Consider the following 15,472-nt stretch of genomic DNA (forward strand, 5'->3'; position numbering starts at 1 on the left):
AATATTATCAGTGTAACTAAAGATAATGCAGTACTTGATTCTTTTATTGATTTCATACAGATACATACAGGTCATTTCCTAAAAAAAGGGAAATGTACTATTAATCATTCTATTTCATGTATTTGATTATTTCAGATGTAATTCATATTTTAGAGTAGTAATAGTAAATTACTTCGTGTAATCAAGATGAGAGACCACGGCTATAAAAGCGAAGGTGGATTTGGGAAGTCTGTCGCAGCCATGTCCTGTCCGTTTGTACGCGAGCAACCCATTGTGGAAGGTGCGAGATTGATAAGGAGAGTTTTCAGAATTCAGCGTATATTGCGGGATAGACAGGATCCTTTAGCTCAGCGCGACAGTGTGCTCATAGAGAGATATCGATTTTCCCGTGAGGGTATTATTTACTTAACCAACTTGTTGACGAGAGGGTGCAAGACCACCACCTGTCTTTTTTTGCTCTGCCCTTTTCTTGGTTGCTGTTATAAACAAACAAACAGATTATTTCAGGGTCTCTTTTCAAGAGACTAAAAGCAATATAAGTGATAAATATTACCATTCTGTAGAATATTCTTATATTTCACTTTTACTTGTTCCCATGTTCTAGTGGGTCCTGTTGTGGCTCTAATGTGAAAGAGGATATAATGTAATATAATATAATATGATATAATATAATATAATATGATATAATGTAATATAATATAATAAATTTACCCTACCGCCTACTGGTGTTGGCCAGAGGGGCCGATGGCGCGATATGGCAGCCTCACTTCTGTCTGTCTGCCCCAGGGCAGCTGTGGCTACAACTGTAGCTTGCCTCCACCAGTGTGTGAATGTGAGAGTGAATGAATAGTGGCATTGTAAAGCGCTTTGGGTGCCTTGAAAAGCGCTATATAAATCCAATCTATTATTATTATTATTATTATTATTATTAAATTACTTACGAGTTTAATTTGTCAGCAACTTTCTGCCAGCCCTCTCTCCTTGCTTTTGCAGCCTTTGCAGTGTTCCCTTGCGTTTTAATTAAACTCTGAAACTCCTGAAATCCCTCAATCAAGAGTTCTTGCTCTGCTGCCGAAAAATACTGAGCGCGCTCCTTCGACATTTTCGCCGACCAATCAAAGGGTTGCCGATCAGTGTTTCTACTATCGATGCGTAGCCCCTTTTAAGCCACCCAGTGATCTCACATTACTTCATCCAGCTGTACTAATCGTCAACAACAGGTGTGTTCGGAGAACCGGAATAGCGAGCTCAAAGTTGGCGCGATGATTTGATATTGGATGTGTCATTTGATCTTGGATGTAGTTAGCGAGGTACGAAGAACGGACCCCAGGACTCTGTGCTGGAACAACAAAGAACTATGAAACGTATTCACGTAAGTAATATGGACATGACCAGCACAGAGTCCTGAAACCTGGCGTAACATGGGAGAAGTAGAACAGACGACACGGCCACGAACAAAGGAAGACTGAGGACTTAAATACACACATGAGGTGATCAGGGGAAGTGGAGACACATGAGAACACAGCTGACTAGAATGAAACCTAATGACAATACAGGGGAGAGTAACACTAACTACAATGAACAAAGAACACCATACTCTTTCAAAATAAAACAGGAAACACAGAGACATAGACATGGAGATAGAACATGAACTTAACCTAACCAGAGACATGAAACATGACAGGTAGACACGCGGACCAGGGAGAGATGACAAAAGGGACTAAGAAACCAAGGACTAAACTGCAAACTAGAAAACAACTAGATGCATTAAACTACACATGTGGATACAAAAATATGCATTAGAACTTAAACCCTGGGCCTCATGGCCCAGTACCGTGACAGAAACCAGACAGAAAGAGGAACTAGTAACATATAAGCAGTTGTTTGTATCGAGGCTGTATGTTATGTGTAAAGGACCAAAATAACACCTATATGAGACACATTTTTAGCTTCTAATGTTAGAGATTCTGCAACTGGCTTTAGGCTGTGCAGGGCTCTCTCTCTTCTGGAATATGATTGAATAAAGAATTATGTTTTGACCACTCTGAGTCGGGTTTTCTCTGTTCTATCATGGGGATCAAAGAATCGGGTTTAATAATGGGTAAGCTGTGAGTACTCAGACTGTGTTTATTTAACGCCATATGGGAAGATTGTAGAGAAGCTCACGGCTTTGCAATGGGAAATAGATAGACCCGGTGACCAGTGATGGACATTAAGAACAACTGCAAAATTGGTGCACTTGTCTGCACTAACTCAAACAATCATCTCCCTCACTCATGCAGCTCCGGAACAACAAATTCTTGTCCCTGATAACCGGACTACAGGGAGTGCAGAATTATTAGGCAAATGAGTATTTTATCCACATCATCCTCTTCATGCATGTTGTCTTACTCCAAGCTGTATAGGCTCGAAAGCCTACTACCAATTAAGCATATTAGGTGATGTGCATCTCTGTAATGAGAAGGGGTGTGGTCTAATGACATCAACACCCTATATCAGGTGTGCATAATTATTAGGCAACGTCCTTTCCTTTGGCAAAATGGGTCAAAAGAAGGACTTGACAGGCTCAGAAAAGTCAAAAATAGTGAGATATCTTGCAGAGGGATGCAGCAGTCTCAAAATTGCAAAGCATCGAACAATCAAGCGTTTCATTCAAAATAGTCAACAGGGTCGCAAGAAGCGTGTGGAAAAACCAAGGCGCAAAATAACTGCCCATGAACTGAGAAAAGTCAAGCGCGCAGCTGCCAAGATGCCACTTGCCACCAGTTTGGCCATATTTCAGAGCTGCAACATCACTGGAGTGCCCAAAAGCACAAGGTGTGCAATACTCAGAGACATGGCCAAGGTAAGAAAGGCTGAAAGACGACCACCACTGAACAAGACACACAAGCTGAAACGTCAAGACTGGGCCAAGAAATATCTCAAGACTGATTTTTCTAAGGTTTTATGGACTGATGAAATGAGAGTGAGTCTTGATGGGCCAGATGGATGGGCCCGTGGCTGGATTGGTAAAGGGCAGAGAGCTCCAGTCCGACTCAGACGCCAGCAAGGTGGAGGTGGAGTACTGGTTTGGGCTGGTATCATCAAAGATGAGCTTGTGGGGCCTTTTCGGGTTGAGGATGGAGTCAAGCTCAACTCCCAGTCCTACTGCCAGTTTCTGGAAGACACCTTCTTCAAGCAGTGGTACAGGAAGAAGTCTGCATCCTTCAAGAAAAACATGATTTTCATGCAGGACAATGCTCCATCACACGCGTCCAAGTACTCCACAGCGTGGCTGGCAAGAGAGGGTATAAAAGAAGAAAAACTAATGACATGGCCTCCTTGTTCACCTGATCTGAACCCCATTGAGAACCTGTGGTTCATCATCAAATGTGACATTTACAAGGAGGGAAAACAGTACACCTCTCTGAACAGTGTCTGGGAGGCTGTGGTTGCTGCTGCACGCAATGTTGATGGTGAACAGATCAAAACACTGACAGAATCCATGGATGGCAGGCTTTTGAGTGTCCTTGCAAAGAAAGGTGGCTATATTGGTCGCTGATTTGTTTTTGTTTTGTCTTTGAATGTCAGAAATGTATATTTGTGAATGTGGAGATGTTATATTGGTTTCACTGGTAAAAATAAATCATTGAAATGGGTATATATTTGTTTTTTGTTAAGTTGCCTAATAATTATGCACAGTAATAGTCACCTGCACACACAGATATCCCCCTAAAATAGCTAAAACTAAAAACAAACTAAAAACTACTTCCAAAAACATTCAGCTTTGATATTAATGAGTTTTTTGGGTTCATTGAGAACATGGTTGTTGTTCAATAATAAAATTATTCCTCAAAAATACAACTTGCCTAATAATTCTGCACTCCCTGTATGTTTAGTCTCTCTTCAAGTACACCTGCATTGGCTGAAGACTGTTGACTTTTGCTTAACCGGGTGAAGGACACTCTCTCTCAAGTTGAACACAGAATACACACACACACATACGCCTCGGATGCTTGCCCCTCGTCCGACGCGCATGTCTGCGCTGGAACGCGTAGAGATGCCGCCATGTGATGCTGCTGTCTGCATTGGCTTACTCTAACCCTGCTCACCCACCCCTGTTGCTTGTCACGTGTTTTCAGGGTGTTATGGTTTGAAGATTCGTGTGCTTTTGTGCTGAGGAGTTTTTGTTTTCTGTTCTCATACTGATCCCCTATCAGGAGCTCAGTCTGAGTAGAGTTCTTTGGCAGCTCTGTTCATCTCTGCTCCCGTCAGCTTTACTCAGCTGCGTGCCCTCCTTCTACAGTCATTGCTCTTCACAGATTCCTTGCTCCTGAAACCCAGCAGCCTTACTCGGACCACCTACCTCCCCCCTGCCACTTCTCCGCCTTCAAAGATGTACTGAGACTCCTGGGTGCATTCCCTGAAGCCCATGCCTTTTCTCCATGCCCCTGAGTTAAAGCACTCCTGATGAAGATTTAGTTTCTCGCATATTCAGTGTCATTGTGTTTTTCCCTGGTCATAGTTTCACTAGTTTTTAGCCTCACTGATCTTGTAGACCTTAGTTCATAGTTCACTGTCTAGTTGATTTTGCAATTTCATGTCTTCTAAATAAAATCTTGTTCAACACATTTTCTCGTGTGAGTCCTGCTTCTGAGACCTTCTGTCTGTCGGCCTCGGCCGTGACACTGTCTGTGACTCATTATGAGTTCTTTTGTTTTTAAGGATGTTCATATTATTTTCTGAGCACCAGTGGGACAAGTTCTCTACCTCCGCCCTGTACACTGTCCCATCTCCATCAGAAATTAGCCCGACCACAGTGGTGTCATCGGCATACTGGTCTATAACGTTGGGTGGGTGGGTTGGTGTACAGTCATAGGTGTACAGGGCTTACAGTAAGGTACTGAGGATGCAGCCCTGTGGGGATCCAGTGCTGAGTGACAATTGGGGGGAGAGGCGGGGGCCGGTGGGATTAAGATGGCTTTGATCAAGGACCAGGTGGCAGGGGGACCTGAAGGTGGTCCAGTTTGGTGGTGAGGATGTCTGGGTTTATGGTGGTGAACATTTAGCTGTAGTCCATCCTCACATAGCTCTTCTTGTTCTTCAGATGGTTCAGTGCTCTGTGAAGGATGATGGTGATGGCATCCTCCATGCTCTATAAGCAAACTGGTGGGAGTCAAGGGAGGGGGGGGTAGACATTCTCTGATTTGTTGAGACACTATCTGCTATCCACTATCCGTGTGCTGTACAATCCCATAGTAGATTACAATGTCATTAAACTAGTTATTAAACTTCTCATCGCCGTGTCTGGAAAGTGTGAGTAAAGTTCATTGTGGTATCTGGGACTCAACGGGTGCAATGATGTCACTGTGGAGTTAAGAAATCTTTTACAGAGGGGATCTACATACACTCTTCCTAAGGCTCTGAAATCCTTACGACAGCTATGGGAACTCATGATGTCATTGTAGAAGGTTAATGGTGTTTACTGGTCTTTCAAATTCATTAGATCCAAAGCCTAATTTTATCTCATGATGGATATAAACACATAATGTCACTTCAAGATGGTGGAAGATGGGAGAATTTTTGAAAGCAGCAATCCCAGAATATGTTATTGTCATTGGCCGTTTTACTTCTTTTCACCGACTAACTAGTCTCACACTGTTTGTTGTAGACAGACTGTTCATACTAATAACCAGCTCCATTATGTGTTACAAGCCTATATTTCATAATTTTGCATCTTTGGTGAAATAGTCCACTTTTTCTAATAGTAGAAACCCAATCATTTTGAATGGGGAGCAATGCCTCTCTCTCAGCTGTGGATTAGTGGCAGAGTTACCACTCACTCCCCTCAGCCTTGTGTGGTGAAGGTTGTGAGTTTAAATGCAGCATGAAGTTTTTTTCAACATCACATTTTGTCTATATTGCATATTTACACGTCAACACACTTTTCAAAAATCTTTTCCTCCTCATAATCTCAGAAAGAAAACAAAAGGATTCCTACTACAGAGGGACAGCCTTACTACGACAATGGAAATGTCCCTGATTTTCTCCATAAATACACAGACTAGTTGTCACATATTATGAAAAGATGATAGCAAACATGGGTTTACCTGAACAGGTTATGTCAAAGACGCTTGTAGAAGGCAGTTCCCAAGACACTGCACATTGCCCCAGAAGAGATCGAGAAAGAAGACAGCCCCGACTGATCCACCACGTTGTTGGTCTACTCGAGGCATCCTCTCTTCTTCCTACAGAAACAGGAAAGCCACAGTCCAGATGTTCACAGACAATAGCTGCTTCCTTCCGGGTCCATGAATCGCCCTTCACTGCTCTCCACTCTCCCTGATGTTTCAGCTCCAGTATTCCTGCACAGCGACTGGCTCCTCCCACGAGCCTGACATCATCAGACTCTGAATAGAAAAGGAATTTATTTCTGAAAATATTAAAATCAAACTTAGTAGATTCTGCTCCAGCAATTCTTTAAATCTCTTTTTTTCTCTTCTTACCTGTTGACTTCTCTTCAGCCTGGGCTCCTGAGGAGGACATGAGAGAAAACTCATGAACATAAAGAGCAATTCTGAGTGGAGATCAGTCGAGGACAGAACAAACATGCCAGTAAACTTTATGTTTTGTCAGTGTGCATGTGAATTGAGGATTTGAAAACACAGCTCATTGTACAAATGAAAACACCACAATTAATGATTTTTGAAAATCAACAAAAGAAAAAATGTTCTTTGCCACATTTATTGAACATCCACAAACGTGCAGGTTCAACAAAAATAAAGAAAGCAAGAAGCGTGTCCAGCATGTCTGCCTTCAGCACAGAGGCCGACAGAGACAACTTCTCCTTCTGTTGTTATATAATCCTGATATTCCTACTTTTAATTGTATCTGACGTTAATTTTATGCACCAATTATTCAGCAAGTTGTGTCCAAATCCTTCAATAAAAAAAGTTACATGCTTAAAAGTGTCATACATTTTTACCTTGTACAACATGTGAGTGTATAAGACTGCTTAACAGTTACACAGTTTTTAGTGAAGTCTTTGGAAGCAGAGATCAGTCTTCATGAAGAAAGTACAAAGTCAAAATTTGTGGTAACCCTACAGAATCAATCATCAACTACAAAGCACGCGAGAGTTATCTCGACAGAGTTATAGTCAAAGTCAATGTGTAGTATCAGAAGCAGTTAACATCATGATGTATTTAAAATCCAGGCAACACATAATCAGTCGTTATTCTCTCAGAGCAAAACTTCATGTACATGTTAGAATCAACCATTAATCTGAGAAAATCATCATTCCCAGCATCGGCGTAGTCGAGTTTATGTTTAATCATTCAGTGCAGAATCAGAAGACCCACATACGTATCAGCAAGGTGACAAGTAGTGACTTTTATCCTTTGGCTGCTCAGTTCAAACAAGCAGAGACAAAGGCTCCTTCAGCTCTGCACCACTTTCATCAGGTCACCACACTGTTCTCTTTTCTGCCGCCTGGTATCACCAATTCAACTCAGTCTTCTTAATCAACGTGCTTTAGACGGTGACCACAAAGCAAGAGGGCAGTGTGCTCATAGCTGCTGTCTGCCACGTTCTCTGTGAGCCTGCAGGGTCCTCTGGATACTCCAGCTGATACCCCAGCATGTTATGTGTGTTGTGTCATGTCATGTCGTGCGTGTGTGTGTGTGATCAGGTTCTTTAATGGTCCAGTCAACTCAGTGAATACTAACAGGGAATTTTTAAAGTACAGTCCTACCTGAGCTCCACAGCAGCAGCAGCAACAGCAGCAGATGATGATGATGATGATCCATGTCTACACAGACGTCTCTGATGGTCTTCTGTGCTGTGCTCAGTATTTATCTGTAGGGAGAGGCAGGACTTGAGTCCACTGTGTCTAATTTTGTCATTTCATCTTCAAATCTGTTGACCTCATTTGAACCCATTCATATTCCCGGCTGTGTTCAGCAGACTTCCCGTAAGTCCACTGACATTCCCATTTATGGTCACATAACGTAGTACAAGAAGAACGAGGTTAAATACTGACTGTTTTCCTACAGTAAATATTAACCTGCACTTTGTTCTTAAAATAAATGAACTGAACTTCAGTGTGTTTTTTTCTTTCTGTGTAAAGTGATCCTTTGACCTTTCAGCATGGTTATCCACACTCAGACTCCCATCATGCCCCCTGGCCCGTTTGCTTAAAAAGTGTGATGTAAAGACAAAAATAATCAATTTGAGATAATCCATTTTTATTTTTAATTTTTTTTACATGGATCTTGTCATCCAGCTAATTTTTTGTCCTGATTATTCAAAAAGCATTGGATTGTCACGTCATCTATGGCAGATGTATGGAGTGAAAAGAGTGTGGATCCAGATGCAGGAATACAATGACTAAACTAACAAAACCTAAGCAGGGAGGAAACTAAAAACAAGTAAAAATAAACTAAACACCTGAGACTTGAAACACGGAACCTGGTGGTCACTAACCACTGGCTTTCATGTTTCATGCAAGTGGTGTGTATGACGATCCTAGATCCTGTCCTGTCAGGCAGCTTTTGCAATCAGAACTGTGATCTGAATGAGTGGTGCTGCCAAACAAGAACAGCTACATAGAATCTCTATAGGTTCCTCCTCTTATAGCTGGTTATTTATTCATTTCTATTTGTGCTACTTCCATTATTACCTTATATCTGGTACACTATTATCATGTCTAAGCCAAGCCAGGCAAGAGAATAAAAAAGAGGATTGATTACATCACATTACATTACATTATATTATATATTAGAGACATCAACAAAAACTCCACAGAGCTCTTTAGGTCATTTTTTACAATTTAAGTTCACATTGTTGACAAACACAACCAGCTCAAACACACAGTCATTTTTCTGTTACTGCTACACTCAAACATCTGCAGTAAGATATGTTGTAGTTATTATTTGGAAATGGACGTCATTAAGGGGATACGTCCTGTTGGAAATCTTTGATCTTAAATAAAATTAGTATTGTTTTATTGAAATTATGATAAATTAATCAATACAATATTTGAAAAAATAGAGTTTAAAATTTAGAACAATTTTACAGTATTTTTGTTAAAAGCTGGTGTTAGTAAATCTTTAGTAAATACTTCATCCAGTCATATTCATTGATAAATATCTCAAGGCGAATTGCAGCCGTGTTTTTGATACAATCACTTGCAGGCACAAACATTCCTCCAAACAAATGATCTGTCTGTATGAACTTTATTAGATGATAATGATAAGTTGTTCCATTTAATTGGCTCATTACAAAAAGCAGAGCAAATTATTTTCATGCACATCAAAGAAAACTTGATACAGAACAGGAAAAGTGTGTAATCATTGGTTGAGCATTAGTGCAGAAATTCATTTGGATATGAGATGATGCTCTTTGGAGATCATCCTCTGCTCCCTGAGTTTTGTCCTCTTAAACTGCTCAAACACAGAGGTCCCAGTAAACCTGCTCAGCGCCCTCCTGTCAACTGTAGTTCTGACTGTTGCTAGCCTGGAGAGACATGACAGCACACAGATCAGACCGACGGCATCACTCATGTCTGAAAGTAAAAACAGTAAAAGTAGTATATCACTCACATTCAAACAGTGTTCTCCTACTCTTACTCTTTGATTTGGCTTTCTCTTATTTATTTATTGTTTTTAATACTTCACTGCAAACAAGTACAATCTGGGGAGGTTGTGGCAGGTCTGAATGTTGTGTGACCCAAGACATTTGTGCTTCATTTGTAGTGACTGCAATCCTAATATTTTTATCTACTATTTTATTACTCTGTTACTTAGCACCAGTTAGTAGATATCTGTAGGTGTGTAATGCACCCATTGTGCATTACACAGTGCATGGATACACCTTGTTAACCAAACTCAGTAGTATTAACTGATAACTAGGGGTGGATTTTTAAAAATTATTTCCCCGATTTAAGTCGATTTTAGTATGAATAATGCGATATCAATTCATTAACTCCTGAATCCATTTTTAAAATAAATGTATTTTGCCAGAAATGCAAGAATGTACACAGATATGTGCTGAAGGTCGACAAGTCATGGATTCTGAAGCTAAGATTCTGAAAAAGAAGATCAAAACTACGCTTCACATTTGAAAAACATCGTCATGAATTCCCTCTTACTCTTAGCAACTATTCGGTGCTTTAAGTTCAAATTCCAGCATGTGTCCTTTCATGCTGATTGTTGATGCATTAACGCAACAGGTGTGTGTGTTTATTGGTGGACTTCATAAAAGTGGAAGAAAGAATGAAAAAAAAAAAACCTGTCACCCTGTATTTGAAGCTAACACTTTATTGCACTTTTCACTCCCTGCGTTAACATATGGTTCTGGTAATCCAATCCCAAGTGGACATCCATTAGAGGTGTGAATTCACCCAAGGTGTACTCAGCATTAAGGGTGGGTACCAAGCACTGGTATTAAACTGGTAGAAAACTTGTTAGTATTGATAAGCACAGAGAAAATCACTGCTGCTTTCAATCATAGTTCCACAATAGATCATTTTAACACTGCTGTTAAAACCTTTATCTAATAACAAACAATTCAGGAATCCAGGTTAATTGGCAACAAGAGTGTGTGTGTGTGTGTGTGTGTGTGTGTGTGTGTGTGTGTGTGTGTGTGTGTGTGTGTGTGTCTGACTCTCTGTGGAAGCATGTGGAATTTGGATTTAGAAACTGCACAGTACTGTAACTGCTTCCCTAACAGTTCTCAATGACATCTTGAAGCCTTGGATCCAAAGAACTACTGTGCACTTCTTTTTATTGATCTCTGAAAAGCTTTTGACTCTGTTGACCATGGCATTTTATGTCAGAGATTACTGGAAATAGGCCTTCCAGACCAAGCAGTTGGCTGGTTCTCTAATTATCTTTCAGACCATAAGCAATGCGTGCAGTTCAGTGGTCTCTCTTCCAGTTTTTTTAAATATCACTAATGGAGTCCCGCAGGGTTTTGTCCTGGAGCCTACATTATTTACTATTCGTGTCATCAGTGTGGGACAAAATCTAGATGCAGCCTTTCTATTGAAACTATGGCCTCATACAAATACCTAGGTATTGTGATTGATGGCAATCTTTACTTTCTGACCACCAATTAAAGAAACCTAGTTGGGGATCTTTTTCAGAAACAGATCATGTTTCTCTTTCACCACAAGGAAAAGGCTTGTTGCTGCCACTTTTTTTTACCCCTCCTGGATTACGGTGACATAATTTACATCAGGGGTGCTCACACTTTTTCCGCATATGAGCTACTTATAAAATGACCAAGTCAAAATGATCTACCCACTACAAAAATCCAAAACATATACTTATTTATAAATATATTGAGGATTCTTTATATCTACAATGTATATACATGCATAACCGCAATATCCAATATTTCACAACACAATTAACAATGTAAATTTTTTGTCATTACCTGAGTTTACTCTGATGACTTGCACTGAATTGAATCAGCCAGGGATGCATAGTCCGGACAGTAGCTGCTGACGGCCAGCCTCAAACACACTTCCAAATGTTCATCAGTCATGGTGGAACGGTACTTGGACTTAATGATCTTCATGTGGGAAAATGATGACTCACATAAATAAGTGGAGCCGAATAATGCAGTCAAAGAGGCAGCACATTTCCTCATGTTGGGGTACTTTACTTCTGTGAGTAAGTTCCAGAACTGTCCATGATCTCTGGACTTCAGCTCAATGTCGGCTTGTAGTGTCAAAATCTCATCTTCCACTCCAGAAGAGTTCAGGTGAAATAGTTTTGCAATTTTTGATGCGAGTGAATCGACCTCAGCATCTTCCCGAAAAGGATAGCACATGAAGGTAGCGACTGGCTCGAGCAAAGAAAAGTCTTGAAAGCGTTTGTCAAACTCTGACAGACAATTGTCAATCTGCTCTGTGTAGCGTGCACTGTCAAGTTGCAAACAGGCCATCCCTTGCATCTCCAGCTCTGACGCCAGGTTTTGAAAGTTTATCAAATCATGGCGCTGCAGCTTTAAAGAGAGATGTTGCATCTTTCGTTTGAAAGCATTAACTGAGCTGATCATGTTGATCACTGTTTTGTCTTTTCCTTGCAGCTGTAGATTAAGGTCATTCAACATGTTTGTCAGATCGGTTAAAAATGCCAAGTCTAACAGCCACTGACCGTCATTAAGTTGCATGTATTCTGCTTGTCCAGCTACACGGAAAAACTCCTTAATCTCCGGACAGAGCTCTCGAAATCTTTGCAGGAATTTCCCTCGACTAAGCCACCTCACGTCAGTGTGTAGCAACAACTCAGAGTGGTCGCAGTCAGCCTTCTCCAGATGTGCACGAAATAACCGTCTTTGAAGAGATCTGGCGCGAATAGAACAGGCGATCTTCGTTGCAACATTCATGATCTCCTTCATGTTGAGCATTTTAGCGCATAACGCTTGTTGGTGGATTATGCAATGGTAATTTAGGAAGTCTGGGAAAGCATCGTCCTGCCTGCACTTGGCAATAAATCCATTCAAGCGGCCAACCATTGCGGGTGCTCCATCTGTGGTAATAGACACCAATTTGTACACTGGGAGCTGGGTTTTCTCGATAAAGTTTTTGAACGACTGAAATATGTCCTCTCCTCGCGTCTGTTCTTTCATGGGCAGGACTGTTAATAGCTCTTCTTTTGCAGTGATATCAGTAAACACCATACGAATGAAAATGCACACCTGGGCTGTGTCACTCACGTCCGTAGATTCGTCCAACTGCAGTGAGAAACACTGGCAATCTCCGATGTCCTTCCAAAGTTGCTGGGTTAAATCCTCCGCCATGGCTTCACAGCGCCGTGTAACTGTACTTCTTGACAGCTGGAGAGCTTTGATCGAAGATGTTATTTCTGCCTTATTTTTAAAGTCTCGGAACAATGAGTCAGCTGCTTCAACGAATGCCTCTTTTACCATCTCTCCATCTTGAAAAGACTTCTTGTTTTTAACGATGATGTGACTCACCCGGAACGATGCTTCGGTGGCGGCTTTCGCTTTTGAAGTTTGTTGTGTGAAAAATGACTGCTGTCCGGACAACTGGGATTTTAGTTTATTCACCTTTTTCTTTCTTAGCTCGCTTTTCGGCGGGAATGTAGTGTCGTATTTTCCGTGAACAGTTCGAAAATGCCGCTCCACATTTCCCGTCTTTGGCATTGCGATGGTAGCCTGGCAGATGAGGCAAACGCACTTCGAAAATGACATCGTGGAAAAAAAAGTCCTCCTCCCATTCCGTATGAAAGTGATACGTTTTTGTCTTCTTACTTGGTCCAGCTCCCTCACTCATTTTTAACCCTTTCTTAGGTTTAAGAGAAAAAACCGAGAGCTAAAAATTGGAGTTAACTCGCTGACTAGCTTGTCAGTTTTACTACACTTCGCGCCGCTGTTTGCGCATACGCAGCGACCTAAGCGTCAGAAAAAATCTGATGTCATCTGACTGGCTTCCCTGTATCAATCAAGTGACGGGATGGATGATAGGCTGGCATCTATTTTTTTAATGCCATGCCATCTACCAATACTACCTTTGCGATCGACTGGTCGATCGCGATCGACGTATTGAGCACCCCTGATTTACATGAATGCCGCTGCTCACTCTCTTCATCTGTTGGATTCTCTCTATCATGTGGCATTAAGGTTTAAAACTGGCTGTAAACCTTTAACACACCACTGTACTCTCTGGTATTCTCTGGTTGACTGGTCCTCATTGGTCTTATGCAGGATGGTTCATTGGTATCACTTTATCTGTAAATCTATTTGTGGTTTACTGCCCTCTTATTTATCAGAGCACATGTTATGCAACCAGTTTAGTCATAGACTGCAGTCTTAGGACATCATTTCATTCACCATTCTATCAGTTTGTACAGAACCTGGGGCGAAGGCATTCTCCTTTTTGGCCCTGTCTTCATGGAATACATTGATAGATAGATAGAAGGATTTAAAGCTCTCTGAACTGATTTCACTTGCAGACTTCAAAAACGTTCAAATGTTTTTTTGAAATCATCACTGGGAACTTGTTCTTGTCTTTGATATGACTGTGTACATTAGACAAATGTAGCTATTTTATTGTTGTAATTTTAATATTTGTCTGGAAGAGGTCTCTCTTCTAAATGAGACACTGAGTCTCAATGGGACTACCTGTATAAACAAAGGTTAAATTAAAAAAAAAAAATGTCTGTCTTGATAGCTGTCCCTCCCTGAGCCTGGTTCTGTTGGAGGTTTCTTCCTGTTAAAAGGGAGTTTTCCTTCCTACTGTTGACAAAGCACTTGCTCATAGGGGGTCCATATGATTCTTGGGGTTTTCTCTGTTTTCTTTGCCTTGAGGCAACTATTTTGGTGATTCAATAAAATAAAATTCAGTAAAATTGAACTGAATTTAAAAAAGATGGAACAGGGTTAACACAAGGTTGGAAATATAAGTGGTATTAAAACGAAACAGCTGGTGGAACAGCCATATTGAATCACGGCAAGTAAGGCAAGCAGTGCTTGTTTAATGAAATTTAAAATCATCATTTAAAATCATCTCCTTTTATTTCAGACAGCATTTTATTACAAGTCTCTCTCATTCCTACTTGCATCCATCCTCTACATTGCTGCCATTTTGTAGCCACAATTCACTATTGTCTCTGCAGACCTTGACAAAAGAGCCAATGAAATCTGTATATGGCAGGCTGAGCTTAGAGGCTTGCTACTTGCCGCTGGTTCTTTGCACATGTACTGCAAAGCTCTGCTCTTTGACGAGAGATATAAAACATCTGAAACAAGATCAAAATTAAACATTTGTGGTAGTAATATTGACCCATATAAAATTTTGCTGGAGAGTAATTTTATTTTTGATACTTTTTGTAGAATTGTCTTTATGTCATATGTCTTTTATAAGTCATAGAGTTTTTATTGCTAATTCGGCTAAAGGGACATGGCTAAAAATCTTAAAATGCTACATTTTCTTAGTTTGAACATTTGATTCATTTTCTATATGCTCTATTATGATTAAAATATTAATTAACACATTTTGCAAATTATTGCATTCTGTTTTCACATTGTTCTAACTTTTTTAAATTATTTAGTAAACATCTTCTCATGTTTTAATTAAAGTAACTGTTCTGTAGCTGAGAACTTCCTCTTAGCTCTCTTACCTGAGCATTTTAGATCCAGTGCATGTGAATATATATATGTGATACTGCACAGCCGCTCGGGGATCCAGAATTAATACAGTCAAAACTCATCTCCCACACATATCCAAGTTGATGTTTGGTTTTTAAAGAAACAACAGAGCCACAGTCCAGATATTGACAGAAAAGTCTGGCTTCATTTGGTGCCAAGCTTTTAACAATGAGCGGTCTCCAGACTCCCAGCTTAAACTCCAGAATACCTGAACAGCGACTGGCTCCTCCCACTAACCTGAAATAATCAGGCTCTGAAAGCAGAGAGTCATCAGTAAAAGAATAAAGCGAGTTTGAACCACATCAAAGCTGCA

General features: G+C 40.6%; 1 protein-coding gene and 1 long non-coding RNA gene across 2 annotated transcripts in view; both read right to left on the bottom strand.

Annotated features, from left to right (window-relative positions):
- The window catches only part of LOC146383284 (scavenger receptor cysteine-rich type 1 protein M160-like), a 65,277-nt gene that overhangs the window by 27,603 nt on the left and 22,202 nt on the right, over positions 1–15,472 (bottom strand). The window contains exons 22-24 of the mRNA XM_084932440.1: positions 7,733–7,831; positions 6,486–6,512; positions 6,090–6,389 (exon numbers count right to left, since the gene is read on the bottom strand). Of these exons, the coding sequence (XP_084788566.1) occupies positions 6,090–6,389; positions 6,486–6,512; positions 7,733–7,831 (426 nt within the window). The remainder of the gene's footprint in view (positions 1–6,089; positions 6,390–6,485; positions 6,513–7,732; positions 7,832–15,472) is intronic.
- LOC146383285 (uncharacterized) lies at positions 9,199–15,434 on the bottom strand. Its single transcript, XR_014800916.1, has 2 exons — positions 15,132–15,434; positions 9,199–9,495 (listed from the first exon to the last, which is right to left on the bottom strand). It is a non-coding gene; the product is annotated as an uncharacterized LOC146383285 (long non-coding RNA).

This window comes from Perissodus microlepis, chromosome 7, assembly GCF_051167445.1.
Source record: "Perissodus microlepis isolate ML-2025 ecotype Zambia chromosome 7, ASM5116744v1, whole genome shotgun sequence".
NCBI classification, from domain to species: domain Eukaryota; kingdom Metazoa; phylum Chordata; class Actinopteri; order Cichliformes; family Cichlidae; genus Perissodus; species Perissodus microlepis.